This window comes from Podarcis filfolensis (assembly GCF_964270895.1).
Source record: "Podarcis filfolensis genome assembly, chromosome: 13".
In the NCBI taxonomy this organism is placed as follows: domain Eukaryota; kingdom Metazoa; phylum Chordata; class Lepidosauria; order Squamata; family Lacertidae; genus Podarcis; species Podarcis filfolensis.
Genome location: NC_139615.1, coordinates 24,223,675 through 24,250,948, shown reverse-complemented (window position 1 = coordinate 24,250,948; position 27,274 = coordinate 24,223,675). Strand labels below are relative to the sequence as shown.

General features: G+C 40.2%; 1 protein-coding gene and 1 pseudogene across 2 annotated transcripts; both read left to right on the top strand.

The window, feature by feature from the left end:
• Window positions 1-3,202: 3,202 nt before the first annotated feature.
• LOC310748616 (vomeronasal type-2 receptor 26-like) lies at window positions 3,203-10,492 on the top strand (the record flags this gene model as incomplete). The annotated part of the gene is made up of 6 exons (XM_083584467.1): window positions 3,203-3,417; window positions 5,161-5,452; window positions 7,027-7,884; window positions 8,171-8,398; window positions 9,118-9,244; window positions 9,594-10,492. The coding sequence occupies 6 exons, from the start codon at window positions 3,203-3,205 to the stop codon at window positions 10,490-10,492; spliced, it is 2,619 nt and encodes an 872-aa protein (XP_083440593.1).
• Window positions 10,493-13,388: 2,896 nt separating this feature from the next.
• On the top strand, window positions 13,389-26,045 carry LOC310748615 (vomeronasal type-2 receptor 26-like; annotated as a pseudogene). The gene is made up of 7 exons: window positions 13,389-13,606; window positions 17,871-18,069; window positions 18,921-18,972; window positions 19,756-20,084; window positions 21,751-22,599; window positions 24,874-25,000; window positions 25,143-26,045. The product of its transcript is annotated as a vomeronasal type-2 receptor 26-like (transcript).
• Window positions 26,046-27,274: the final 1,229 nt, after the last annotated feature.

Genomic DNA, 27,274 nt, shown 5'->3' with positions numbered 1-27,274 from the left:
TCCCATTGTCAAAGCAAATAACAGGGACCTCACCTACACTCTCCTCTCCTCCCTTCTGCTCTGCTTCCTTTGTGTTTTGCTATTCATTGGACAGCCTAAGAAGGTGGTGTGTCTTTGACAGATTGCTTTTGGCATCATCTTCTCAGTGGCTGTTTCTTGTGTGCTGGCAAAAACCATCACTGTGGTTCTGGCTTTCATGGCCAACAAACCAGGATCAAGGATGCAGAAGTGGGTGGGGAAGAGGTTGGCCAACACCATTGTTTTCTCCTGCTCCTTTATTCAAGCAGCCATTTGTACTGTGTGGCTGGCTACCATTCCTCCTTTCCCAGACATTGACACGAAATCACTTACTGAAGAAATTGTACTAGAATGCAATGAAGGATCTGTACCTATGTTTTATTGTGTCTTGGGCTACATGGGCTTGCTGGCCACTATCAGTTTCACTGTAGCTTTCCTGGCCAGGAAGTTACCTGACAGTTTCAATGAAGCCAAGTTCATCACTTTCAGCATGTTGGTCTTCTGCAGTGTTTGGGTGTCATTTATTCCAGCCTATCTGAGCTCCAAGGGAAAATACATGGTTGCTGTGGAGAGTTTTTCTATTTTAGCCTCCAGTGCTGGGCTGTTGGGATGCATATTTTCCCCAAAATGTTACATTCTTTTGTTGAGGCCTGAGCTGAACAAGAGGGAACAGCTAACAAGAAGGGGTTACTGAAACATTTACTTACCTGCATGTTTTGCTATGGTTTGCATGCTGGATATTTGAATTTGTAAAAAAACCACCGAATTGTAATGTGAGCTTCGCTTGTAGCTCCTACATAGATCTTCCTTATAGTTTTACAAGTCCTGCCTAGTTAGAAGAAAAGAGAATCATCTGTAGTGGAGAGGAATGGAACAAAATTTTGCTTAAAAGCAAACTGACTTGCAACGTATCTCATTTTGCCCTCTGGTTCCCCTTTAGCTACTCTCCTGTTCATATGCTTATAATTTGGTTTAGCTGTGGATATACAACACCTATTGGAAGTTAGTTTATACATGAATGGCAGAACATCACCCTTTGGATTATAACCATAAAACATAACGTGTTCACGCAAGGAAATAGGCAAGGGACATGTTTGCTCAAACTGGGCTACTTTTGTTTGATTGAATTTAACAGGTCTGCAGTAGATGACAATTGTGTGGAATGTTAACTACTCATGATCTAAATTTGTAATGATTTTTCCAGTTTGTTTTGATGCCATTTTGATTATTGCATAGAAAACCTATCATCTGCACATGTATTTATCTTGGAAGACAACACTTTTTGCTTGGTAATCATTTTAATATTTTCAATAAAGTTTATTGAAAGAAAAAACCTACTTGCAACAAATTGTGGATGTGCCCAGTTTGACAAGACTGTTAGGTTGTGTTTCACCTACCCATTCCTTTAAGTCTCTTATTCTCAGGTGAGGATTAAGGCCTTCCTGCTTCACCCCTTCCCTGGGCCCCACAACTCGAGGGGTTGACCTCAAAGGTGCTACCCACACTGCCAATGAGTCCCACAGCATTGAATACAAGACTGGATACTACACACTTCCCCGTTAAAGTGATTAATTGTTCTCACTGAACCTTTGCTACCGGATAACTTCTCACACATACCTGCCAATGTAGCCCATCAAACACTTCAATGGCAACTACTGCTAAAGACACCTCCTGCCAAATCAGTAGGGCTGTGCAACTGCTTCAGATGAATCCTGAATTCTAAATAGAATGGGTTGTGCTTTCTCAATGTGAGGACCACAGTATGTCAATGTCAGGACCAAATATTTTGATTTCTAAATTTTAATTCAGAATCAGGGTCTTAAGTTGCATGCACACAACAAAGTGCCTGGGATCCAAAATAATGCAATAGAAATAGCAAGCTACAGGAACAAAAACTAGAAAAAACATAACCTACAATATGGTAAATATAGCGCTTGGCATAAGGCAGCTTCCCATGCTCCCTAATACAATGTATTTCTGTGTGCATTTTTCATGAATAAATGCATTTTAATACAACTTCTGTTTAATATATGCACATTTGGAAATGTTATTTTGTTGGAGAACTATATTTCATGAAAATTTCCAAGGATTACAAAATTTCAGTTTACATGTTGCTTTGAGAACTGCAAATTAGGTAGGCTAATATTAAAATCTCTCTTCCACCCCTACCCTCACAGTCAGGTCTCACACCATGTGTTGTTGTCTCTTTTCTCAACTAGCTCATTTTGATGTTCCCTTTATTCTTGCCCTGCCCTCCTTGCTAATATGTTTGTCCATCCCTTCTTGCTGCCTGCTGGTACACATAGTATCACACATTATCCAACAAAGTGAGATAGAAATAGATATAGATGATATAGATATCGATATTGATAGATACACCCCCCACACACTTTCTTTTGCTACTGTAGATCATTGTTCTGTATTTCTGGGGCCCATTTCATTTTTTATAGATGGCATACAGTTCATGGGTCTGTTCTCTCTGGTTTCTGCATTAAAATGATAGGAAAATAGACAAAAATAGCATTTACATGTGTGTGTGTGTGTGTGTGTGTGTGTGTGTCTAAATACCCATTCTTTAAAGTATTTTGAAAAGTTTTTTAAAAGGCAGATAAATCCATTCGGCCATTCAGGAAGTAAACAAAAAACAAACCCTAATGGAAAACTATCCTGTGAGCTGCTCATAAGATCGGAATTCCTTGGCAGAAAACTGAACAAAGGAAAACTTCTGCCCAGGTGTGACAAACATGATTTTCTGAAATCTTCTGTAATTCCGCAGGGAAAACTTCAACCTTGACTTTGTAATTATTTTCCTTTGTTATTGTAAAGTAGACTGTAATTAACTCTGACACATGTTAAACCACTTGCAAGTATTAGTGCTGGAGACTGCAAAGGATGTTATCTATGTGCCATGTTAAAAAATATGTCTCGGGACCACTGCTATTTTTCTAAAAAAGAGGTGCTGGAACTCACCCTGAACACCTCCCTTGTTCTTTTATAATGGCAACAGCACCCATATGGTGAGTTCTGGCTGAAAAAAAGTCCTGTTCAGGAATAACAGTATTTATTCTTGAGGTTTATGGTGTATTGCAGAGAGACGAGTATTCAGATCAGCCATTGAAATGATGGAGTTGTCAGTAGAAACATAATAAAGCAAGTCTAGTGAAGGTTTGTCGTTACAGTCAGGATGGAGACCTTTGTGATGTTGCTGCTGGCACAACTTCCTCACATATGCAAGGCTCACATTGTGAAGTGTCATATCCATGATCCACACCCTCCGCTTCACAAGTATCACCAGTCAGGGGAGCTCATTCTTGGTGGCATAGCTTCTCACAACTTCATCGTCTCCAAAGAATTATCCTTCACTGAGGAACCCCCACCAGCATTGGTTGAAGAACTTATGTAAGGAATTTCCTTTCATTTTTTAAATCAGTCTTAGATCTGCATTTCATTATGATGACTTATGGGTTAGGACTGTGGAAAAAGCTTCAGGTCTGAGGAAGGTTGTTCCAGGGGCAGGGAGGAAGCTCCTTGTTTTCTAGAGCAAACACACACACACACTGTGGACCTAATTAGATATGCTAGGGATGTTTTGTGTCTTATTTCAATCAGGCACCTGTAACCAGCAAAGCTTTTATCTCTGTCTCCTGCTATCTATGCAGGTGAATCTGATGGTCTTGCACACCTGGTATATTATTTAAAAGCTAATTCCCAATTATACTACCATTTCAGTTGGAAGACCATAAGTAGGAGGTGAGCACAATAGAACAGTAGGAATCAATCTGGCCCCTGTGAGCACAGGGTACTGGAAAAGATGGACCTGTGGTCTGATTCAGAACTGCTTTTCTTAACCTGCTATACTTATGGAACATCCTGCTCATGATTCCCAGCTACTGGTTATATATCTATCATTATAAAAAGTCATTGATCACCCTATACTTCATGAATGTTTCTGATTCCATCTTACAGATGGCAAAATCTCAGGTTAAAGCCCTCATTCTGCTCCCCTCCTTCTATAAAATACAGCAGGTGTTACTTTACTCATCTTTATTTATTCATTCATTCATAATTTTGGTACCCTAATTGCCATCTTTCAAAATATCAAGGAAGAGTTGCTTGTTTTCAGATGTGACTAAGAAAGTATTATGTAGAAATTGTTCACCTGAGAGTCGCCACGATCTTCCTTCAAATCTGATTCCTGATGATAAGCAAGGAAACAAAAAAAGCTCATTGTCTCCTTGTTTGGTGTGATTTCATTGTTTTCTACATCTCTGATTTGTTCAGAAGATCTTCATAAGGCACTCGGTACCAAAGACATTTAATTTAGAATAAGAATATAACTGGAATAAATGTACAGTGTTACCTCGGGTTAAGTACTTAATTTATTCTGGAGGTCTGTTCTTAACCTGAAACTGTTCTTAACCTGAAGCACCACTTTAGCTAATGGGGCCTCCTTCTGCTGCTGCTGTGCTGCCGCTGCACGATTTCTCTTCTCGTCCTGAAGCAAAGTTCTTAACCTGAGGTAATATTTCTGGGTTAGCGGAGTCTGTAACCTGAAGCGTATGTAACCTGAACCATATGTAACCCGAGGTACCACTGTATATTTGTTAGAGTTAAATACTAAATAGCACCTCTTATTGTGTTTAGATTATATGTTTTTATCTAACACTTTAAATTTTGAAGGTCATTACCAAGAAAATGTCATTTTGAAGAAAAGTCATGCTGTGCAATATTTTTTTTTATTTAGTTATAAAAATGTTTATATACCACTGTGTCATAAAAATATACATCAAAGTAGGTTACAGCTATAAAACATAAAACTGTACGATAAAGGCTAGCATACAGTTCTGAAGATGAACACTGATGCTGTTTAGTTCTGTCATCTCTGCACATATAGGTATAGGCAATATCATTTCCTAAAGTTTATCACTCTGGTAGCTTCACCTTTGTGTAGACCATGTTATGCGAAAGATTACATCAAGGAATGTATTGTGTTGACACCTGCCATCTTGGGAGACAGTGGAAGAGTGTGCCATGAAGAAAGAAGTTGTGTAAATACTAAAATATATAACAATATTTAAAGAAGCTTACACGTAACATAGTTGCATTTTTTAGAAGCTTAACAGAATGTAATTCTTGTTCTAGAGTAGTGCCGAAGCATTACCAACACATCCTAGCCTTGGCATTCGCAGTCAAGGAGATCAATGAGAACCTCCACCTCTTACCCAATGTTACCTTGGGCTTCCACATCTATGACAGCTATTTCAATGTAAAGTGGACCTATCATGCCACAATGCTCCTGTTATCCACACCAAACAGATTTTCCCCCAACTACAAATGTGGCAATCAGGATGACCTGATAGCAGTTATTGGTGGGTTGGACTCTCCAGTCTCTCTTCATGTGGCAACAATCTTGGATCAATATAAAATTCCACAGGTAGTGTGTGTGTGTGTGTGTGTGTGTGTGTGTGTGTGAGTGTGTGTGTGTGTGAGAGAGAGAAACATGCAGTTTTGAACATCTTTCATACCTGCTTTATCCTCCCAGATTCCATTTCATTGTTTAGTGACATAAATGTGTAAAATGAAGGTAATGAGGTAGATCTAATGAGGTAGATCTTTTCTGTACCTTTCATGTCCAGATCAGGAGAAACAGCCATTAGGGTTTCTTCGTTTTTTGTTTGGTTGTTCATAAATGGGAATCCATAAAAGGCTGAGCTGAGATTCATAAAAATATTCTTCTGGGTACTTGTGCAGATTAAACAGAAGAACAAAAGATCTACAGCATCTGGCTAAATTTGGATGAGTGAAATTCAGTGTTTTAATTCATTCTCCTTTTTGCCATCTGTTATACACATTATTGTGCCAGGATAGGAGAGGAGCCATATATGTATGTTGAAGTTCTTATTCTAGACTGGACCACATGTAGGAAGGTGACCCATTTTCAAAAGTATGTAGATCCTGATTTTCATTGAACTGAGCAAGAAGCTCCATACTTGAGTAACTTGAATACAGGTAAGGCTAGGTGGTGAGAAATGTGTGCTGTTCAGAGTAATTATACATTATTTATGTATTGCGTTTATTTACTATTTATTTATTTCCACTTATTAATCCTTTCCTATGAAACACCTCAAAGTCATCTAACAAAAAAAATATTCAACAATTAAATCATGTATGTACAGTAGGTTCCACATATAAAAAGAAAACTAAAATCATTTCACACATAAAAACAATTTAAAATCCAACATGGATAAAGATAGAGATAAACATCACTTAAAAGGCTGATTGAAAATAGAAAAATTCCAGTAGGTGCCAAACAGATAACAATGATGCCACCTATCTGATATATAATGGGAAGAAGCTAGGTCATGAAAATAAACATATCAGGCGTCACATGCCAGGGTAAAATAATGTGTCTTCAGCTCTCAGTGTAAACTACATACTGAATTTGCCAGGTGTACCTCTGTGGGGAGGAAGACCCACAACTTAGGGGCTACCAAAGAGAATGTCCTTTCCCATGCCACCAGTCCCAGGTTTCTGAGATGGTAGAACAAGCAAGATGGACCACACTGCCAATCTTAATACCCAAGTGGGACTGTAGGGAAGGAGGCAGTTTTTATAATATTTGGGGTCTAAGACATTTATGGCTTTAAATATTAGCTTGAGCACCTTAAATAGAACCAAGAAATGAATGGGCAATAAGCAAACAAATTAATTTATATTGACAATTGTGTTGTATTGTGTTTAAAACAAGTTTGTGGTTAAAGTTGGGAGACAAGGATGGTCCCTCAGCCAGTTCTCCTCAGCTTCCCTCTGCAAGGTGGACATGCTAGCCACCATTTGATCAGTATAAGGCCCCTCTTTGTAGCATGAAAATAACAACATTCACTTGCTTGCCAGGTTGTTGTAATTTCTGCTTGAATAGTGTATGTGCTGAACTTTGGACATTCATATTTCTCAATATTGTTGTTACTATTATCATCACACACCCCTCCATTCCATATCTCTCTTTAGTTAATATATGGTCCTGCTCCAGTGAGGCATGACAAAGCCTCAGGCCTTTTGTTCTACCAGCTGGTCCCTGAGGAAGCCCTTCAGTATGAAGGGATTCTCTCTTTGCTTCTGCATTTCTGGTGGACATGGATTGGGATAATTGTGATGGATAATGACAGTGGAGAAAGATTTCTGCAAAGTGTGCTTCCAGTGTTCTCCCAGAATGGCATCTGTTTTGCCTTCATAGAGAGATTACCCATGTTGTCCTTTGTCACTGAAATGGGAAGCATGATGGAAGATGGGGCAACAATACATGATAAAATCATGGACTCTCAAACAAATGTATTGGTGGCTTCTGGAGAATCCTATACTTTGGTTTTTTTGAGATGGTTGCCATATTTGTCAAATCTAGATGTGTCTAAAAAACCTAAAGGCAAAGTATGGATAATGACAGCCCAGATGGAGCTTGTCTCATTTATCTATCAGAGGACTTGGGAGACACAAATGCTGCATGGTGCTCTGTCCTTCACATTTCACTCCAATAATCTATCAGGATTTAAAACTTTCCTTGAGAGCAGAAGCCCTTCCAGCACGAAAGGTGACGGTTTTATCAGGCACTTCTGGGAACAGGCCTTTGACTGTATATTCCAAAATACCACTGTTGACGAGGTGCAAGGGAACATTTGCACAGGGGATGAAAAGCTGGAGAGCCTTCCTGGCACTTATTTTGAAATGAGCATGACTGGCCACAGCTACAGTATCTATAATGCTGTCTATGTCATGGCACATACTCTACAAACTGTGTCTTCATCTCGACTTAAAAAGAGGGCAATGGTGGATAGAGGAAGATGGACAGTTCAGACTCAAGATTTGTGGCAGGTAATGGGTTGATATTTTATCAAACCTTGAATTATATCCTGTGTGTTAAGGAAGACCCCAAATAACCTTTTTCATCTTGGCATTTACATCTCCCTTCCTCTTACCATGAAATGGAAAATAGTTTTTTCTGCCTTTATCTGTGAAGACTGATGCAATTTTGTTGATCTGTCTTCCTCCACTCAAAACCCACCCATGCCATCATTGAACTGATGGTATTGAATTTAGTCTGAATGATCCCACTAAAGAATATTCTAAACTCTTGCCTTTTCTTTTCTTTCCATTCTAGCTGCATCATTTTCTGAGAAGCATTTCATTTAACAACAGTGCTGGGGACATGATTTCTTTTGATGAGAATGGGGTGCTTGTTGCTGGATTTGATATTATCAACTGGATTATTTTCTCCAACCAATCCTTTCAGGGGATGAGGGTTGGGAAAGTGGATCCCCAGGGTTCTTCCGACCAACTATTCACCATCAATGAAGATGCTGTGACATGGCATACATGGTTTAACCAGGTAGAATCAAATTGTATGGAATCTAGATTGACTTCCAGGTTTGAATGAGCACTGACACTGTGTTCTGATATGTAAAATGATTTTTAGTGGACAATGAATGACTGCTCTAAAATAGAGTGTGTTAACCGAGAAGGTTAAAAACCCCCACAGAAATATATAAAATACAGTGGTACCTTGGGTTAAGTAGTTAATTCGTTCTAGAGGTCCGTACTTAACTTGAAACTGTTCTTAATCTGAAGCACCACTTTAGCTAATGGGGCCTCCTGCTGCTGCCGTGCCGCTGGAGCACGATTTCTGTTCTCATCCTGAAGCAAGGTTCTTAACCTGAAGCACTATTTCTGTGTTAGGGAAGTCTGTAACCTGAACCATATGTAACCTGAAGCGTATGTAACCCGAGGTAGCACTGTACTGTATTAAATTATCTTGCAAAGGTTCCGCTATTTTGATATTATTGAATGAGGAATTTCAATCAATTCTGCCTTGCTATGAAAAAATAGCAACAGTGGATAATTTAAAAGAAAAAAGGAAACAAGTCAACCATTACCAATATGATGATGTAGAAAAATGTGGGAAAACATCACTATAGTAACATTTAAAAAGGGCCCAGTATAAGGCTTCCAAGCTCCTCATTCTCACTCTGTTCTTTTTGTTTTATGGATTCAGCACAAAATATTTCTTATTGTACTGATTATTGCTATACTGTATCCTTTATGACTTAGGTAAGGCCCATTTCTGTGTGCAGTGAAAGCTGCAATCCTGGCTCTAGCAAGAAAGTGAAGGAGGGGGAGTCATTTTGCTGCTATGATTGCATCCCATGTCCTCAAGGGAAGATTTCAGACCAGAAAGGTAAGAAATGAATTATATAGAACTATCATTTATATTGCTTCAAAGAATTGTTATTGAATATACTGTTTATATTGCTTATGGTACAGTACCACTCCCAATGAAAATGGGAGCACCATAGCCACACCATGGCTCCCCTAAAAAAGAAGATTCAGTAGTATATTCCCAGGGGAGGAGTGGGCAATGACAGACTGGTCTACATGAGCCAATACTGAGAGGGAGTTTGCCACAAAATATTAGGTAGCTGCTCCCATGGGTGCCTCACTTCACCCCCAATTCTTGCATCCTTCCTTCCTCGGCAATATGTACTGTTCAGATTTTGTGAGAGGAAGTCAATAACCTTTCGTTTCAGACATGAATGATTGCTACAAATGCATGGAGCAAAGCTATCCAAACAAAGAACAGAATTTCTGTCTTCACAAGATTGACATCTTCTTGTCTTATGAAGAACCTTTGGGGATAGGCTTGGCCTGTTGCGCTCTTTCCTTTGCTTTGACCACCGCTCTGGTGCTAGGAACATTTATGAAGCACCACAACACTCCCATTGTCAAAGCAAATAACAGGGACCTCACCTACACTCTCCTCACCTCCCTTCTGCTCTGCTTCCTTTGTGTTTTGCTATTCATTGGACAGCCTAAGAAGGTGGTGTGTCTTCGACAGATTGCTTTTGGCATCATCTTCTCATTGGCTGTTTCTTGTGTGCTGGCAAAAACCATCACTGTGGTTCTGGCTTTCATGGCCAACAAACCAGGATCAAGGATGCAGAAGTGGGTGGGGAAGAAGTTGGCCAACACCATTGTTTTCTCTTGCTCCTTTATTCAAGCAGCCATTTGTACTGTGTGGCTGGCTACCACTCCCCCTTTCCCAGACATTGACACAAAATCACTTACTGAAGAAATTGTACTAGAATGCAATGAAGGATCTGTACCTATGTTTTATTGTGTCTTGGGCTACATGGGCTTGCTGGCCACTATCAGTTTCACTGTAGCTTTCCTTGCCAGGAAGTTACCTGACAGTTTCAATGAAGCCAAGTTCATCACTTTCAGCATGTTGGTCTTCTGCAGTGTTTGGTTGTCATTTATTCCAGCTTATCTGAGTTCCAAGGGAAAATACATGGTTGCTGTGGAGAGTTTTTCTATTTTAGCCTCCAGTGCTGGTTTGTTGGGTTGCATATTTTCCCCAAAATGTTACATTCTTTTGTTGAGGCCTGAGCTGAACAAGAGGGAACAACTAATAAAAAGAGGTTATTGAAGCATTTAAGTATCTGCATGTTTGGCTATAGTTTGTGTGCTGGATATTTGGAACCGTTCTCCTACATAGCTCTTCATCATAGTTTTATAATTCCTGTGTCTAGCATGATGGTGGTTGCTCGCACTAAGATGTTCCCCACATCCCAAAACCTCTTGTTTCCACTGAGAAGAAAAGTTCCCCCCCCCAGAATATTTGAGGTTAATCTCTTGATCTCCCTATCTTCAAGGAAGACCATAATACACAAAACTTACATCTTTGCTATCATTAATCACCTCATAATAATCTGCCGACGAAGAGTTGGCAATCGAGAACAAGCCAGCCATCTTTTCTCCTGGAGGTCAGTATCCCACATTTTCCGATTAAATAGCATTTGAAAGGTCTGTTTCTTTTCATGCTGAAGACCATGGTTTTGTATTCCTGGGGTCTTTTTCATTTTTTATGGATGGAAATACACTCCATGCATTCATTCTGTCCTGTTTTCACATTATTTTGATTTTTAAAATACGCACAGAATAGCATTTTTAATATACATATGCACATGTTTTTTTTAAAAAAAAAATTTAAAGAAAGACCAAAACTCCTTGCTGGGCTTTGGAATAATAGTAATATAAGCATGGTTGAATAGTGTTGAGCTGATTCCTTCTCTAAATATCTCCAGATAAAACACTTACTAACCACCATCTATGGACCAGCAGCTTTTACAGCCTCAGAGACCCCAGAGATATTGAAGTAGTCAAACCACTTACATCTGTAACCAATAAAGTTGTGGTCTGTTTTAGCTCATTAACCTAAATGCTCATGTCAGTGTGTGTTTAGGGACAATAGGGAACTGCAGGGCATGGGCCCTGGCATGCAAGACCACTCAACTTTCACGGTGGGAGGTGTTATGGCTGGGCATCAGGGCGCTTGTGGTGATCTGGCTCAGGGGCAGGGGATTGATGCCCCCTCATGTCAACCCCCAGCCACGTCACACCCACCTGGCCAATCAATGCTGGAGAAGGGCATGGCCATGGGTGTTTTAAACTGCAGCACTGCCAGGGGCTTCCCTCTCTCACCTCCTCATTGGATCTCCCAACCCACCTGTCCTCTTTTTAAGCTTTTGTGTGACACAATCTTGCTATGGACAAATGTCGGCCACCTTATTGTTGGGGCCGGAAGGAATTTTTCCACTTAGCGAATTAGCAGCTGCCATTTGGTTTTCGCCTACCACAACTTTGTAAGGTTAGGCATTAAGTAAGCCTTTGTTTAATGGAGGAGAGGTTGTATCCTCCGCCTGCCCCACCTCTATAAGGGCAATCTGTTAACAGGATCCAGGGGTGTGGATCTTGTCTGAAGCCCAGGCGTGGGCTACGGCCATGCCATGACCCCAACCGGGATCCCTTGTGGTGTCCCTATTTGGTGTAAGTCATAGGGCTCCCCCTATTGGTAGCTTACCCTTAGCTGGACTCCCTGCAGACAGGTGGGAGTCAAGATACTGCCTGGCTTCACCCTAAGCCCAACCACTCCCATCTGTAACCAATAAAGTTGTGGTCTGTTTTAGCCTATTAACCTAAATATTCGCATCTCTGTGTTTATTAATCAATAGGCAATTGAGGGGCATGGGGTCTTGGCACGCAAATGCTCACTGCCAATATCTCCAGATAAAACACTTGCCAACCACCATCTATGGATCAGCAGCTTCTACAGCCTCAGAGACCCCAGAGATATTGAAGTAGCTGATTAATTCTTGTGCAACAAAAAACCCAACCATCAACATATATAAATCTTTGTTACTAGCAAACCAATTTGATATACAGGTATTGAGGGAGGAATGGAATAAAGAATTAGAGATCTCTGTTTCGATCACACAGTGGGAAACTGTTTTAAGTGCTATAACAAGGGCATCTCAGGACCTTAAATTGAGGCTCATACAACAAAAAATAACATTTAGAATATACTGGACCCCATTATGTTTGTCTAAAAAAGGGCTATCTAGGGTATCTAACTGTTGAAGATGCAATAGGGATAATGCTTCTCTAAAACATACGTTTTTTCATTGTCCTATACTGAGAGATTGTTGGCAGAAGGTAACTGAAACTATCAACAGAACCGTACGGAACAACCTTACATTTACAGAGCAAAATATCCTTTTGAATTATATACCCAGCATATGAAACCTTACAAAAGGACAATATGAGTGGACTCTCCATGCTCTTACCACAGCAAAAAGACTGATACTGATGAATTGGAAAAATAAAAATCCATACAATTGGATGGAAGACTTTTACAAACTCAAAACATGTGAACAACTTGCATATAAACACAGACTTGCCATGGACAAACTCAATTATATATGGAATCCATCCTTACAAATACTGTATAATAGGTTAAGGTCTGGTGAAGTACAATAACAACTTTGTAAAGTAAAAAAGAGAGAAATAAATAAAGACCAAAACTCAATTGGACCATTCAGGAAGGGCAAAAAACTAATGGAAAGCTAAGCTCTGAGCTGCACATCAGATCAAAATTACAAGGCAGAAAATGAAGCAAAGGAAAACTCATGTCCAGGTGTGACAAACATAATTTTTTGAAAGCTTCTGCAATTCCTCAGGGGAAACTCCAACCTTGACTTTGCAATTATTTTCCTTTGTTATTATAAAGTAGACTGTAATTAATTCTGCCACATGCAAAACCACCTTAAAATTTTTAGTGTTGGAGACAGTGAAGTATTTTATATAAGTGCCATGTTCAAAATATGGCTCAGGACTAAAAAAAATATTATTCTTCAGGTTTAAGGTTTATTTCAGACTGACAAGTATTCAATACCTGCCTTTGAAACTATGGACAATACATTAAGGGAGGTGTCAGTGGAAACACAATATAATAAGTCTTGTGGAGATTTCTCCTTACACTCAGGATGGTGGCATTTGTGGTGTTGCTGCTGGCACTGCTTCCTGAAATGACATGCAAGACTCACATTGTGAAGTGTCATGTCCATGATCCACACCCTCCACTTCACAAGTATCACCAGTCAGGAGACCTCATCCTTGGTGGCCTAGCTTCTCAGATCTTCATAATCTCCAAACAATTATCCTTCACTGAAGAACCTCCACCAGCATTGTTTGAAGAACTTATGTAAGGGATTTACCTACTTTTTGTGAACAGTCTAATACCGGCATCCTCATAATGGTGGCTTTGGGGTTTGACTGTTGAAGAAAGCTTCAGCGAAATAAAGGTATGGGGAAGGGTGTGCCAGAACCAGGGAGGAGGTTCCCTGTTCTCTAGAGCATGGACAAAGCATCATGACTCTGTGGGCCTAGGTAGATATGCTAGAGATGCCTTATTCCAACTAGGCAGCTGCTATCTATGCAGGTGAGTGTTGTAGTTTTGCACACATGGTAAATAATTTAACAGCTAATCTCCAATTTCAGTATCATCTCAGTGGGAAGCTGCTGAGGGTTTGAGACCCATCGACTACACTCACCTGGTTTAGCTGCAAAGAGATTTCCTGGGATGTGGTCACGTTGGCATGGTGACAGCTTCTAGGAGCCACAAATGAGAACTGAGGGTAGGGTGGGAGCCAAAGGTGGACAAACTATCCCTGAAGCAGCATGACCTGTTCCCCACCAGAGGTCTTACCACTCCCTTATCAGCCCATACACCCTACCATACTGAGAAGCACAGTACCTATTATTAAGTACAAATATACTTCCTTTCTGCTTAGGGCAATTTAGGTTAAGCGTTATGAAAAAAAATGGCAATACTGCAATATATATATATATATAATGATGCATTGGTGATCATTTTACAAAACATGGGAAACATGTGTGATGTGCAATGCAACTCTTGTTCTAGTGTAATAATTAATAATTACCATCACATCATGGCTTTGGCATTTGCCATGAAAGAGATCAATGAAAACCCTCAGAATCTCAGTTTTAAATTGATATCAATTTCTCGCTTTTCTTTTCTTTTTTTTAGGTCAAGCAATTTTGTTGAATTTTCTTTTGGCCAAAAATGGGTATCTGAGCTAAATCCATTCACCCCTCTAGGAAATACCGTATGTCAAGCATTTTTGTTGACCTTTCTTTTGGCCAATACAGGGCTGGTGCTTTCAACTTTAGAAAAGCAATATGCAAAATTTGGCCTTTGGGTCAGTAAACTGAGCAGAGATGGTTACATCATCATCATCATCAATATCATCATCATGTATTTCATTACCTAGCATTCACTGTAAGGTCCCAGGGTGGGTTACAACATTTTTTAAAAAATATATTTAAAAAATCACAACACAACTTTAGAAAAGTAATATATGAAGTTTGGACTTTAATCTCATAATGAAATATTCTGGTATGATGTGCTACTTTTCAAATATTTATGTAATCACTTAAAGCATAATCCAACACTGCCATTGAGTTCAATAAGGCTTACTCCCAACTGAGTGACTAAGGGATTGCCACCTTCTTGAATCCCAGACTTTGTACAGTTTTGAGGGATTCTATATTGATACAGCTTAACAGAATGTTTATGATCATAAACTGAATAATGCTCCAGGTCATGAGTAACTTGAAATTACTTTATGTACTACATTGGTTAACTGTAATGTAATGTATTGCTTAATTGTTTCTTTTTTTAAATAAGACACCTTAGATGAGAGGTTTTCAATCTTTTTGAGTCCATGGCTTCCATGATCAACTACATTCTTTCCGTGGCTCTCCTGTGGGAGAACACGCTCCAAGCCTCAAAAGCTGCAGAGCTGGCAGGCCACCACCCAATTCTGAACACCCTCCCTTGTGGAGTGTTCCCTCAGGCTCCTCATCTCTCCTTGAGAGTCCTTCAGGGAGCAGCTGCAACTACCCCTGGTCCATGAGCCACCCCCCAAGAGAGGTGACTCCTCCTAACATCCCACAGGGGCCTGGGAAGAAGATGCCCCCAGCCTTAGTGGACCGACAGAGACTGGTCAAAGGTGAACATGAGGACAGCAGCTTACTCACCTTGGGAGGCAGCAGTGACAACAGCAGATGCCACTGAGCCTGCATGGTGGAAGGGTTCCCCTTCAACTGCCAGATAGGCCTTTCACACAGCAAACACAAGAAAGGCCAGCGTGGTGCATGCCTGCCCAGCCTCCCACTTGTCTGTTCCTTCCCAACAGCAAGGGCTAGCAGACTGGCTGGCTGGGATCCCTCACCCATTTGCTTGTCTACTCCAAGGCCGCCTCAGCTCTAGGCAAACAGCACCTCCTGGCCAGCCCCAGAGGCACCATTCGCCTGAGGAGCTTGTAGCCAGGGCTGCAGCAACAAACCACCACACAAGCCATTGGGAGGCAGATGCATGAGGGCATCAAAGAAGGGAGAGAACCCTCCCTGACCATCATTCAAGGTACCCCAAGGTGCCATGGCACACTGGTTGAAAACCACTGCCTTAGAGTAGTACCACAAATGTGGTATGAAATACTGAAATATAAATTCATGGAAAAGATGTTTAAAATACAGTAATTTTAATTTTTCTTGAATACTTTCTTGTGGATACTAGTAGTCCAAGGTCAACACAGCACCTACTTAATTACCAACAGCTGTGATAATGCAGAGCTAAGGTTTAATTGGGGCTCAGTTGGGGAAACATGCAGGATGGAAATATAATCAACCAATAGTCCTTTCAAAACTCTAATTTAAAAGTCATGAGGTGTAAAGAGAATTTATGTTTTCTTCCCCTCTCCAAGCCAAGAGCAAGAGGATTGAATCCTGCAGGGTACTGCTTCACAATAATCTGCCCTGCTGTGAGTAGTGGATTCAATCCTGCTCGGAACTTCTTCGCTACTGTGTTCCCTGCAGGGGACTTATCATTGTAGACTTCCCATTCAACACACAGTACACTGATAGTGCCAGATCACTCTGTGTGACCCACCCAAGGGAAATAAGGAGCTATCTTCATGGGACTCTTGGGAAGCTCAGATTCCCCTGAATAGGTCTGATTGGGTTCTGCTGTCTTCTGCTGACTTTGATGTGCAGCCCTAGAAATCTCCACAATCACCATACTGCAACTAATATTTCTATGAGAAGAAAGGGGTTGGTTGCTATGAAGATTAATGTCATGTTTGTGAGATCAAGCCAGACATTTTCCACTTGCTGATTGAAGGTCCTGCAAGTTCAAACTAAACTTATTCACAATTTTTTAAAAAAAACCCACACAAAACAAAACACTATTTCTGTATTCCGCAGCATATAAGCTTCTTATTCTATGTAGCATGGACACAGCCCTAGTAACATACTAAGGAAATGTCTTTCCCAGAAGCATTTGAGTCTAGTTTCAAAGGACTCAGCAGTTGGGTTTTTGAAGGCAACTGAGTTGCCGATTGGAGGATAGACATGTATTTGTTATAGGTAAGTGAAGCTTCCCTACACCCCACCCTGACTGATAATTCCTCCCACCAATGGCTTGTCCCCATTTATAATCAATGAGAGGGCGTTTGATATCTCCCAGAATGAGTTAATGAAGTTCAGTATGAATATTCAGTGTGGTCCTCCTAAGACATGTTCATGTGTGTAATGGCTTCGGTCTCTCCCACAGAAGCAAGACAACTCTGGAAGTAGTTATCTCAGATTTATTGCTTAAACACGTAAATCACTGCAGAGCTCAGTCCTCAGCGTCTTCTCCCAAGTTTGCTGTTGGCATGTCTGAGCTCCGCCTCTTCCTCCCCCAGCAACAAAACCCCCACTTTCGTTTTCTTTCTTTTTCCCGCTTCTCGCATATTCTCGCGAGCCTACGCGTTTTTGGACAGGCTATTTCCGGTGCCCCTGCTTCTGAGCCCGAATTTGAACTGACAGTTTGTGTTTTCCCCCTTGGACTCCCCCCCTCCTGCTCTTTGTACTCAGGGATTAGTTTTCTACTGCAGCTTGGCTGCCCTTTCCCCCTTTTCACATTCCAGGCTTATCTCCTCTCCTTGGCTCTCAGCGTGCTCAGCCTCTGAAAGCTGTGTTTCGTCTCTGACTATGTGTTTTCTAACTCCAAAACATGGTGTTGTGCATCTGATTATTTGCTCTCATTTCAATACTCAACTGATTAGGGGAGATATGCTCAGATGTGACAAACTAGCTCCCTTCTGCTATTCCACAGTGAAAACCTGACATCAAAAAATGACAATAATTAATTCTGCTGCCTCTCAAACTCCCTGTGGAATTTGAATAAGAAAGAAATTGAAAGATGCCATTTACTAAATATAAGAATGAGAGTTTAGAACTACTGCTTTCCACCAGCAATATTTATTATTCAGGGCAGCATGCCTCTTTACAGACTGAATGAACATACATATTAGCCTTTGAAGCTATAGACACTCTAAGAAGGGAGTTGACAATGGAGATAGTGTAATGTCCCTCAAGTGAAGATTTGTCCTTGCACCCAGGATGCTGATATTTCTGGTGATGCTTCTTGTACTGCCACCTCACACGACATGCAAAGCTCACATTGTGAAGTGTCATGTCCATGATCCACACCCTCCACTTCACAAGTATCACGAGTCAGGAGACGTTATCCTTGGTGGCATAGCTTCTCACGGCTACATCATCTCCAATGCCTTAACCTTCACTGAAGAACCCCCACAGGTACTGCCTGAAGAGTTTATGTAAGGGAATCCCTTCTTTGTTCATTTGAATAGTCCACCCTATAGCTTAAACCTTACACCTGTGTCTTACTGTGTCTTATTTCCTTTTTTGTGTTTTTTTTTTTACTTTCAAAAAAGAATAGAGCTAAACAGGTAATTTCTCAATTGCCCAGCCCATAGAAGGACAAGCAGTTGAAATTTTTTTGGAGGATACATAAATCAGATGAATGCATTGTCTGAATGCAGGATTATAGAGACATCACCCATCAGTGCTCCATAATCTTAGAAAAATGGATGGATGGTGGGGATGTTGCATAGGTCCCCGAATGTATTAAATGAATGGACTCCACATGGGGGGGAATTCAAACAGTCAATATGAGTTTTTGCAAGTGTGATATGATAAGAATACATATTTGCATACTTTGCAAGTTTTTTTGCAAGTATGATATGATAAGAATACATATTTGGTCTCATATTCATGTCCTCTCCGCTCCCCCAACCCACCCTCCCACTACACAATTTATTGTTTCGGTTATTGACCACTGATACTTAAATCATTAGGTGAAGTGTTGATTAATGGCCCAGAATGGTTGGCTACCAAAGCCTAAACATTGTAATTTCCCTTTAAACATATCTTATGTGAAAAAAATATTGGGTTGAAAAATGAATGTCCAACGTAAAATTATAGTTATGAATACAATCTGTTCAATTTTTATTTTCAAAAATGCTAAGATATTACATTTAATTTTATTTTAATCCATAGAAAAGCAAGGCTTGTAGCTTCAACTTTAGAAAGGCAATACTGAAAATGATGAACGTAATTTTCCAATGTCTTTGTTTGTGCTGTTTCAGGCTCCAAAAGAGTTGGTCAAAGGAGCTGTTTATCCATATACAAAAAGTGGATGTAAGAATATCGGGTTTAAAGATAAATATGCAAATTAAATTACGGTTTTGATACCAATTACTTTTATTTTGAAGTCAAACAATTTTATTGAACTTTCTTTTGGCCAGAAATGAGTATCAGACCTAAATCCATTCTAACTTCTGGTAAATATGTCAAGCATTTAGGTTGGATTTTAGCCAATACAGGGATGGTGCTTTAAACTTTAGAAAAGCAATATGCAAAGTTTCAGCTTTGTGTCTATAAAATGAGCAGGGTGGTTTCATCATCATCATCATCAATTTTATTTCTTACCTGTACTTCATCATAAGGTCCAAAGATGGGTTGCAATATTGTTATTTTTAAAAAAAATACAATCCATAACCACAACTTTAGAAAAACAATTTGCAAATATGGACTTGAATGTAATAATACTATCTCCTGCCCTTGTGCGCTACATTTCAAATAATGGTTTACAGCACAATCCAACAGTGAAATTGAGTAAAATAAGACTTATTCCCAGATGTGTGACTGTAGGTTTAAAAGCTTATTTGAGGCCAGACGTAGACTTTGTATCACATTGAGTAAAGCTATGTTGTTGTACCTTTAACAGAACGCCTCTGATTATTATGTGAAAATTTTCTGGGTCATGAGTAATTTGAAACTACGGTACCTTATGCATCAAATTGGTAATTGGCAAAGGATAAGCCACCAGAGTGCAAGGGGCAACCCAGTCAGATGGGCAAATATTATTACTACTACTACTGCATTGGTGAAAAATCAGTAATTATAATTTACACAATGTAGGTTATCTTTCTGATGCATATTGCAATTCTCATTCCAGTGTAGTGCCTAAGAATTACCAGCACATCCTTGCCTTGGCATTTGCAGTAAAGGAGATCAATGGCAACCCTCAGATCTTATCCAATATAACCTTGGGCTTCCACATCTTTGACAGCTATTTCATTGCAAGGGGGACTTATCATGCCACAATGCTCCTTACGTCCAGCCCAGAGAGATTCGTCCCAAACTACAAATGTGACACTCAGAATGATTTGATAGCCATCATTGGGGGACTTGACCCCCTAACCTCTCTTCATGCAGCAACAGTCTTGGATATCTACAAAATTCCACAGGTATATCAGTCTCCCTTAATGTTTGTATGGCCAACCATATTTCACCTTGTGGCTTAAAGGTTAAAATATGGAAAGTGGTGTTGTGAAGAAAAGCATAACCTTAAATAAAAAATCCTGAATCTGTTTATACAAAAAAAGAAAAACAAAAGAACATTCTCTCACACACAAACATGCATGAGGTTCTTTTACCTTTTCTTACCTTTATGTGTTTCATTATCTGAGCTTATAGAGAATTCAGGATCAGCTTGAATGAAGCTAGTCACTCCCCAAGAGAAGTTTAGATGCATTAACTCAGAGCAGAGAATAAGGTGATTTAACAGAGTTCCAGCTTTGTTAATCTTCATAGAAGATAATTATTGAGAAATATATGAAATCAGCCACAAATCTTTGGGCAGATACATATGAAAGACACCAGGGACACAAAGGTCATTGCCTCAGAAACTTATAATATGATGGTTGATTTTATGATGGAGGTCGGGTGAGAATTGAAAACGGTATGGGAGGCAGATCTTGGAGTGCACTTCTCAGAAGGGGAGTGGAAAGTTATGGAGCATTGACCCCATCTAAGGAACATTTTATTAATAATTAGGGAGACTATGCTAAAATTATCAAACAAGTAGCATTGCATGCCTACTAGTTTGCACCACTTAAATTTGATATTCTCTCCATTGTCTTTGCAGAGATGCAGGCAGGAGGGTGCCTATATGAAGGGAATACATATATTTAAAGGATTTGAGGTGCCATAGAAAAAGATCAGCATAGATCCTGCACGAATCTCCCTGATCCAGAAAAATACTGTTAATGCCATTTGGGCAGTGATAACCATCCCAAATGGCATTAACACTTTTCTACAAATACAAGCAGATGTTATAACAAAATCTGGAAAATGAAAAAATAATAATGACACAGTAAAGTAGGATGTCGGGATTGAAACACAGTGAGACTGTTTTTCTGAAACATGACATCCTCTTTCATCTCCATTATCAATACTCATATTTACACTGCTCTGGCTCCAGCTCTTAGAGTTCAATTTGAGGGCATCCATTCATAACAAAGTAGAACACAAGAAACACGTTTCATTTTTTAAAAGAATATTTTTCATTCGTTAATTGAACCATAGGAACCCAACTCCATGAGCCATGATAATTTATTTATTTATTATTTTTTAAAAAACACCTTATGGTAAAGAATATCATAAAAACAGTTAAGAGAAGAGAAAATTTAAAAAATCAAGAAAAGAATCACCACCATAGCTTAAAACATATAAAAGTTAAAATACAGCAGCAAATTAAAATTACCTCAGCTTTCTAAGTATCTGAGTGGGCTAATCTAAACAAAAAAAACAACAGCAATTATAAAGAGGACAGTGAAGCCAGCCATTTGATTTAAACAAGCAGGGAGTTACAAAGTGTAGACACTACCAAACTAACCAATCAAGTTCCTCTTATAAATGCAGAAAATATATTATGAAGCACCAGTGGGAGTGCCAAGTATGCCAATCATAGCGGTCAAGTAAGCACTTGTAGGGTATGGTAGTTCTCATAGTTCTGCATTTTGAATGACTGTGCTGGTGTACATTTAAAAACATTGAAGAAAAACTGACTGAATATCTCCATTAAAGAATTTCTATTTGTTCTGTTCCTTTTCTGCACCCTCCTCCCTTTAGCTCATATATGGTCCTGCTCCCATCATGCATGATAAAACTCCAGGCCTCTCCTTCTACCAGGGAGCCCTTCAGTATGAGGGGATTCTGTCCTTACTTCTGCATTTCAGGTGGACATGGATTGGGCTCCTTACAATGGAACTTGAGAATGCAGAACAATTTGTGCAGAGAGTGGTTCCAATGTTTTCCTCTAGTGGTATCTGTTTTGCCTTCACAGAAAGAATCCCCAAAGTATCTTTCATCACCGAAGCTAAAGACTTGGTACAAGAGGGTGCAAAAATACATGATAAAGTAATGGGTAGCAATGCCAATGTGATAGTGGTCTATGGAGAATCTTACTCAATGATATTTCTTAGATGGTTTCCATATTTATCAGAAGAAGAAGACATGGGGGAGGATGCAAGAGGTAAAGTGTGGATAATGACAGCCCAGATGGAGATGACTTCTGCAGTTTTTCAAAAGACTTGGGATACACAAATAATCCATGGGGCTCTGTCTTTCACAATTCATTCTAATGCTCTACCAGAATTTCACAAATTTCTTGAACACATAAGTCCCTCCAACACAGATGGTGATTATTTCATCAAGGACTTCTGGCAACAAGCCTTTGCTTGTGTCTTCCCTAGTACAGTCACAGATGTTATGGATCAGAATATTTGCACTGGAGAGGAGAACCTGGAAATGCTTCCTACACCTTTTTTTGAAATGAGCATGACGGGCCATAGCTACTGTATATACAATGCTGTTTATGCCATGGCACATGCTGTCCATGCCATGTTCTCATCCAGACTCAATTCAAGATTACTGGAAGACAATAAGAAGCTGTCATCTCAGGTTTATCAGCTGTGGCAGGTAATGTGGCCAGATTTCCCTTCAGACTGAGTGCCATAAAGGTAAAGGTAAAGGGACCCCTGACCTTTAGGTCCAGTCGTGACCGACTCTGGGGTTGCGGCGCTCATTTCGCTGTTTGCCATAAATTGATGTTAAAATAGTGCAGTAAATTATCTCTCTGATGGTTCTGGTCCTTGTGAAATGCAGTTAGCATTGTCTTCATCTGTAAAACTGATGTGAACCTCTCTTTTCTATCTAGTGTGGGAGACACAGTTTCCTTCAACCAGAAGGGGGAGTTGGAAGCTGGGCTTGATGTTATTAACTGGATTGCTTCACAAAACCAATCCTTTCATAAAGTTGAAGTTGGGAGAATGGATCCCCAGACTTCTTCAGGGAAAATGTTCACCATCCATGAGGATGCTATAACTTGGCACAAGTGGTTTAACCAGGTACAATCAGATTGTAGCTATTTTAGTCCTGATTTTAACAGTTTCTCTGCTCAGTGTTGAGTATGGAATTTATGGAGAATTTGGGAACTGATTATACAAAGTACACTTCATGAAATTCCTCTTCAGGAGCTCTTTGATTTTATGTATTGACAAGTTGTTGGGTGAACAAAGAATATGCTTTTTTGCATTGAATATGTGTAAAATATTCATTATTGATTGAAATATATAATAAGTCTGCACTTATTTGGTATCCAAGGAAGTGGCATTTGGTTCCCAGCATGGCTGTGACATGATCCCAGGGCCATGTTTTCCTTCCTGCGCAGTTGGTGGTTGGATGCACATCCCCTCCCCCTGGCTGTACTGGCAGGAAGTGGGTTGCTTGATACCACATACATATCAAATACTTTGGCCGAAACATGGGGGGGGCGCTAGTTCAACCTAATACCCACGCCCTGTATCTTATCACTAATTTACCCCTCACCTGGCCTCAGGTATCATGCACATGGGAATGCAAACACGCACACTAATTTCAGTGAGTACGCTCAGAATACTGCACCATTGAATATTACCCAAAATATCAAATTCCCTTCATAGGACCAAGCTATATGTCACTTTTAAGCCTTTTCTTTATGCAATGATTTCTGTCAGCTGCTTGAAGTCTGCGGAGTGAGAGTCAGGGAAGTGAGCAATCTAGCTAGCATCACCAGACAGGAGTCCTATTCCCTCTCAACAAGTGGAAAACTTTATTTCCTGCTTGCCTGTAACAAAACAGCCCTTAAGACTTTGTAATTCACTGATCCAGTAACCTCAGTATTCTGGAGACTTTGACTGATGAGGGGAGGCTACAGTGTCAGGTAATGGGCAAAGGAGGAATGGTGGAATCCATCTTCCCATCCTGGCTCTTCTAGGGAGGAAGAAGAGGTAGATGGCATGTACGGCATTTACAACAGGCATTTGAGGGAGGTCACAGCTCAGAGACAGATGAGGGGGAAAGTTGGGTAATCATGGGAGAGCTGGGCCAACACTTGGCTGACACCTTGTCATTAGAAATCATATCAGACCCTCCATCTCCCAGAACCTGGTGAGCCTTAAAAGTATGAGAGCAAGGAGCTCAAAGACAGAGGGCACTTAGGAGCACCTGTAGAGGAGGTGATTATGTTGATGGATGGGGAAGTTGGAAAGAGAAAAAGTGAGGGTGGAGATTCACTTGGGACAACACCGTTCTCCAAGAGGCTGGGTTCTATAGCCTCTCTCTGAAAAGTCTGAAATAAAGAAAGGACTGTAGGAAACTTTTCCTTGTCTTTATACTTTCCTGGGTAACCATTCGGGAGCCGACAACATCATCCTGACACCATACCATCACAATAGCATGTTTCTTTAAAAATATGTATTCCTATAATTGATTGAATATTGATTGAATATTGAATATTGGCAATGAGACCGGAGTTAAATAATTCAAATGGAACAAAATGGACATGACCACACTCCTTGACTGTGGCATTGCCACTATCGTAAGGCACAATTAGAACATTGTTTCAGCTGCTGGATACAGGGGAGCCGTAAACTGTTATTTCCTGCAATGCAGCTAATATAAATGACCAGCCTTCTGTTTATGAAAACAGCCTTCAGCATTAAATGCCCACCCTCACCTCATCCTCCTCACTGGCCCACTTCGAGAAAGGGCACATGGTTCCTTCCTCACAATGAGTGCATTCTGGACAAGGTCAGCCTGCATCACCACTTTTATGTGGAGCCTAAAGGTTCAGTTTGAAATAAGATAATTTAAAATTAGCCATTCCCATAATGACTCCAAGATCTATATTCTCCTTTTTCCTTCATCAATTAGGCAAGGCCTATTTCTCTATGCAGTGAGCAGTGCAGTCCTGGTTCAAGCAAGAAAGCAAAAGAAGGGGAGCCATTTTGTTGCTATGATTGCATCCCCTGTCCAAAAGGGAAGATTTCAGACCAGAAGGGTAAGCAATAATGTGTTTATAAATAGGAGGGAGTTTACGTGATATTTAATCACTACAGGGCTATAGATTCATATTGCATAATCAGCTGCTCTTGAGATTAAAGGCATGTTTGTGAGATTAAGCCACGTATTTTCCTTTTCAGATATGAGTGATTGTTCCACATGTTCAGAACAAACATATCCAAATAAACACCAAGATTTGTGTATTCCCAAGGAAATAATCTTCTTGTCTTTTGAAGAACCTGTGGGGCTAAGTTTAGCCCTTTCTGCTCTTTCCTGTTCTTTGGTCACCGTTCTAGTCCTCTTCACATTTGTGAAGAACCACAACACTCCCATTGTCAAAGCAAATAACAGGGACCTCACTTACACTCTCCTCCTCTCCCTCCTGCTCTGCTTCCTTTCTGCATTGCTATTCATTGGACAGCCTCAGAAGGTGTCATGTCTCCTCCGACAAACTGCTTATGGCATCGTCTTCTCAGTGGCTGTTTCTTGTGTGCTGGCAAAAAAACCTTACTGTGGTTCTGGCTTTCATGGCCACCAAGCCAGGATCCAGAATGAGGAAATGGGTGGGAAAGAGGCTGGCCAATTCCATTGTACTTTCTTGCTCCCTTATACAAGGAGGCATTTGCATTGTGTGGCTGGAAATTTCTCCTCCGTTGCCAGAGACTGACGTACACTCAGCGGCTGGACAAATTATACTCAGATGTAATGAGGGGTCTGTGACAATGTTTTACTGTGTCCTTGGCTATATTGGCTTCCTGGCCATTGCCAGCTTCACTTTGGCCTTCCTTGCCAGGAAGTTACCCGACACATTCAATGAAGCCAAGTTTATCACTTTTAGCATGTTAGTGTTTTGCAGTGTGTGGTTATCCTTTGTTCCAACCTACTTGAGCACCAAGGGGAAATACATGGTAGCTGTGGAGATCTTTTCTATCTTAGCCTCCAGTGCTGGATTGTTGGTCTGCATCTTTTCTCCCAAATGCTACATTATTTTGTTGAAACCTGAATTGAACAAAAGGGAACAGCTAATACGAAGAACCAACTGAAGAATTAAATGATTTTGTCTTTCTATCTGGTTATTAAATTACAAATATGCTAATTATAAACTGACTCTTCATTTCACAAGAGTTTAGACTTTTTATTCTACAGGAGACTTTGTTAACATATTAGGGCTCAGATGGTTAAGAGCCAAATGATGCCATAACTCTATCATTTAGAGCAATTAAGCATTTTTGTTTTTCTCAAACTGAAGTCAGGGCTGCAAGGCTAAACCTTTACCTGGGGATAAGTAATGGTCAATTCATTAGGATATTTACATGTGAGCAGAATGAATCTGGGCTATTTCATTTTAATACTGCAGCTTCTAGGGTAACCAAAACGGCCTCCCATTCCAAGGCTGCAACATGAAGGTGAATAGGAAGGCCTATGTTGTTCCTCCCCCTCTCCTTATAGCCCCATAACATAGTCTCAATATGCTTAGTAACTGTCTGAGACATAGCTCCCTATGCACGCAAGGAAACCAGTGCTATCAATGGAAAGGAATCAGCTGCTCTTCTCTTTAAGGCATCCAAACACACCAAGAGAGAAGACAAAACAGACCCCTCTTCATCAGAGGAGGAAACAAGTATAGGGGAATGTTGCTTGCTAAACACAGATTTCCCTTTTTGCTTTGCTCCTTCTTTATTATTCTGAGGAGTCATAGCAGAAGGTCAACTGCAGATGCTAGGGAACAGAATATAAACAGAGTGGCAGGGAGCCCTGTCAAGCCAACTACTCCCAAAATTGTCAAGTCCTCAAAGTATCAAAAAGAAAAGGCGGCACAAAAAGCTGAAAACATATTGCAAGCTTTAAATTGCCAACAATACCTCCCAAAATTTCAGATCAAAATTAGAGATGCTAGCCTCAATTCACTAAAATGGCTACAGACAAGCATAGGCTAAACAAGCTCACCCTTCGAGGCCACCTTAAGATACCTCCTTCTTAAATTACAGCTGTCTAAAGTCTTCTAATAAAGTAATGAACCTTCCCATTCACGGTAATAAAACACAATTATCAGAGGTGCGCAGAAGTTCTGAATGTGGCTACTGTGACCCTAAAGGATCAGGTGAATGACCTGGGGATCATTTTGGACTCACAGCTGTCTATGAAGGTGCAGGTTAATTCTACACCCAGGACCACTGTCTACCAGCTCCATCTGATACACTGGCTGAGACTCTACCTCTCTAAGCCACTGTCTCGCCAGAGAGGAATATGTTCTGGTTATCTCCCACTTGGG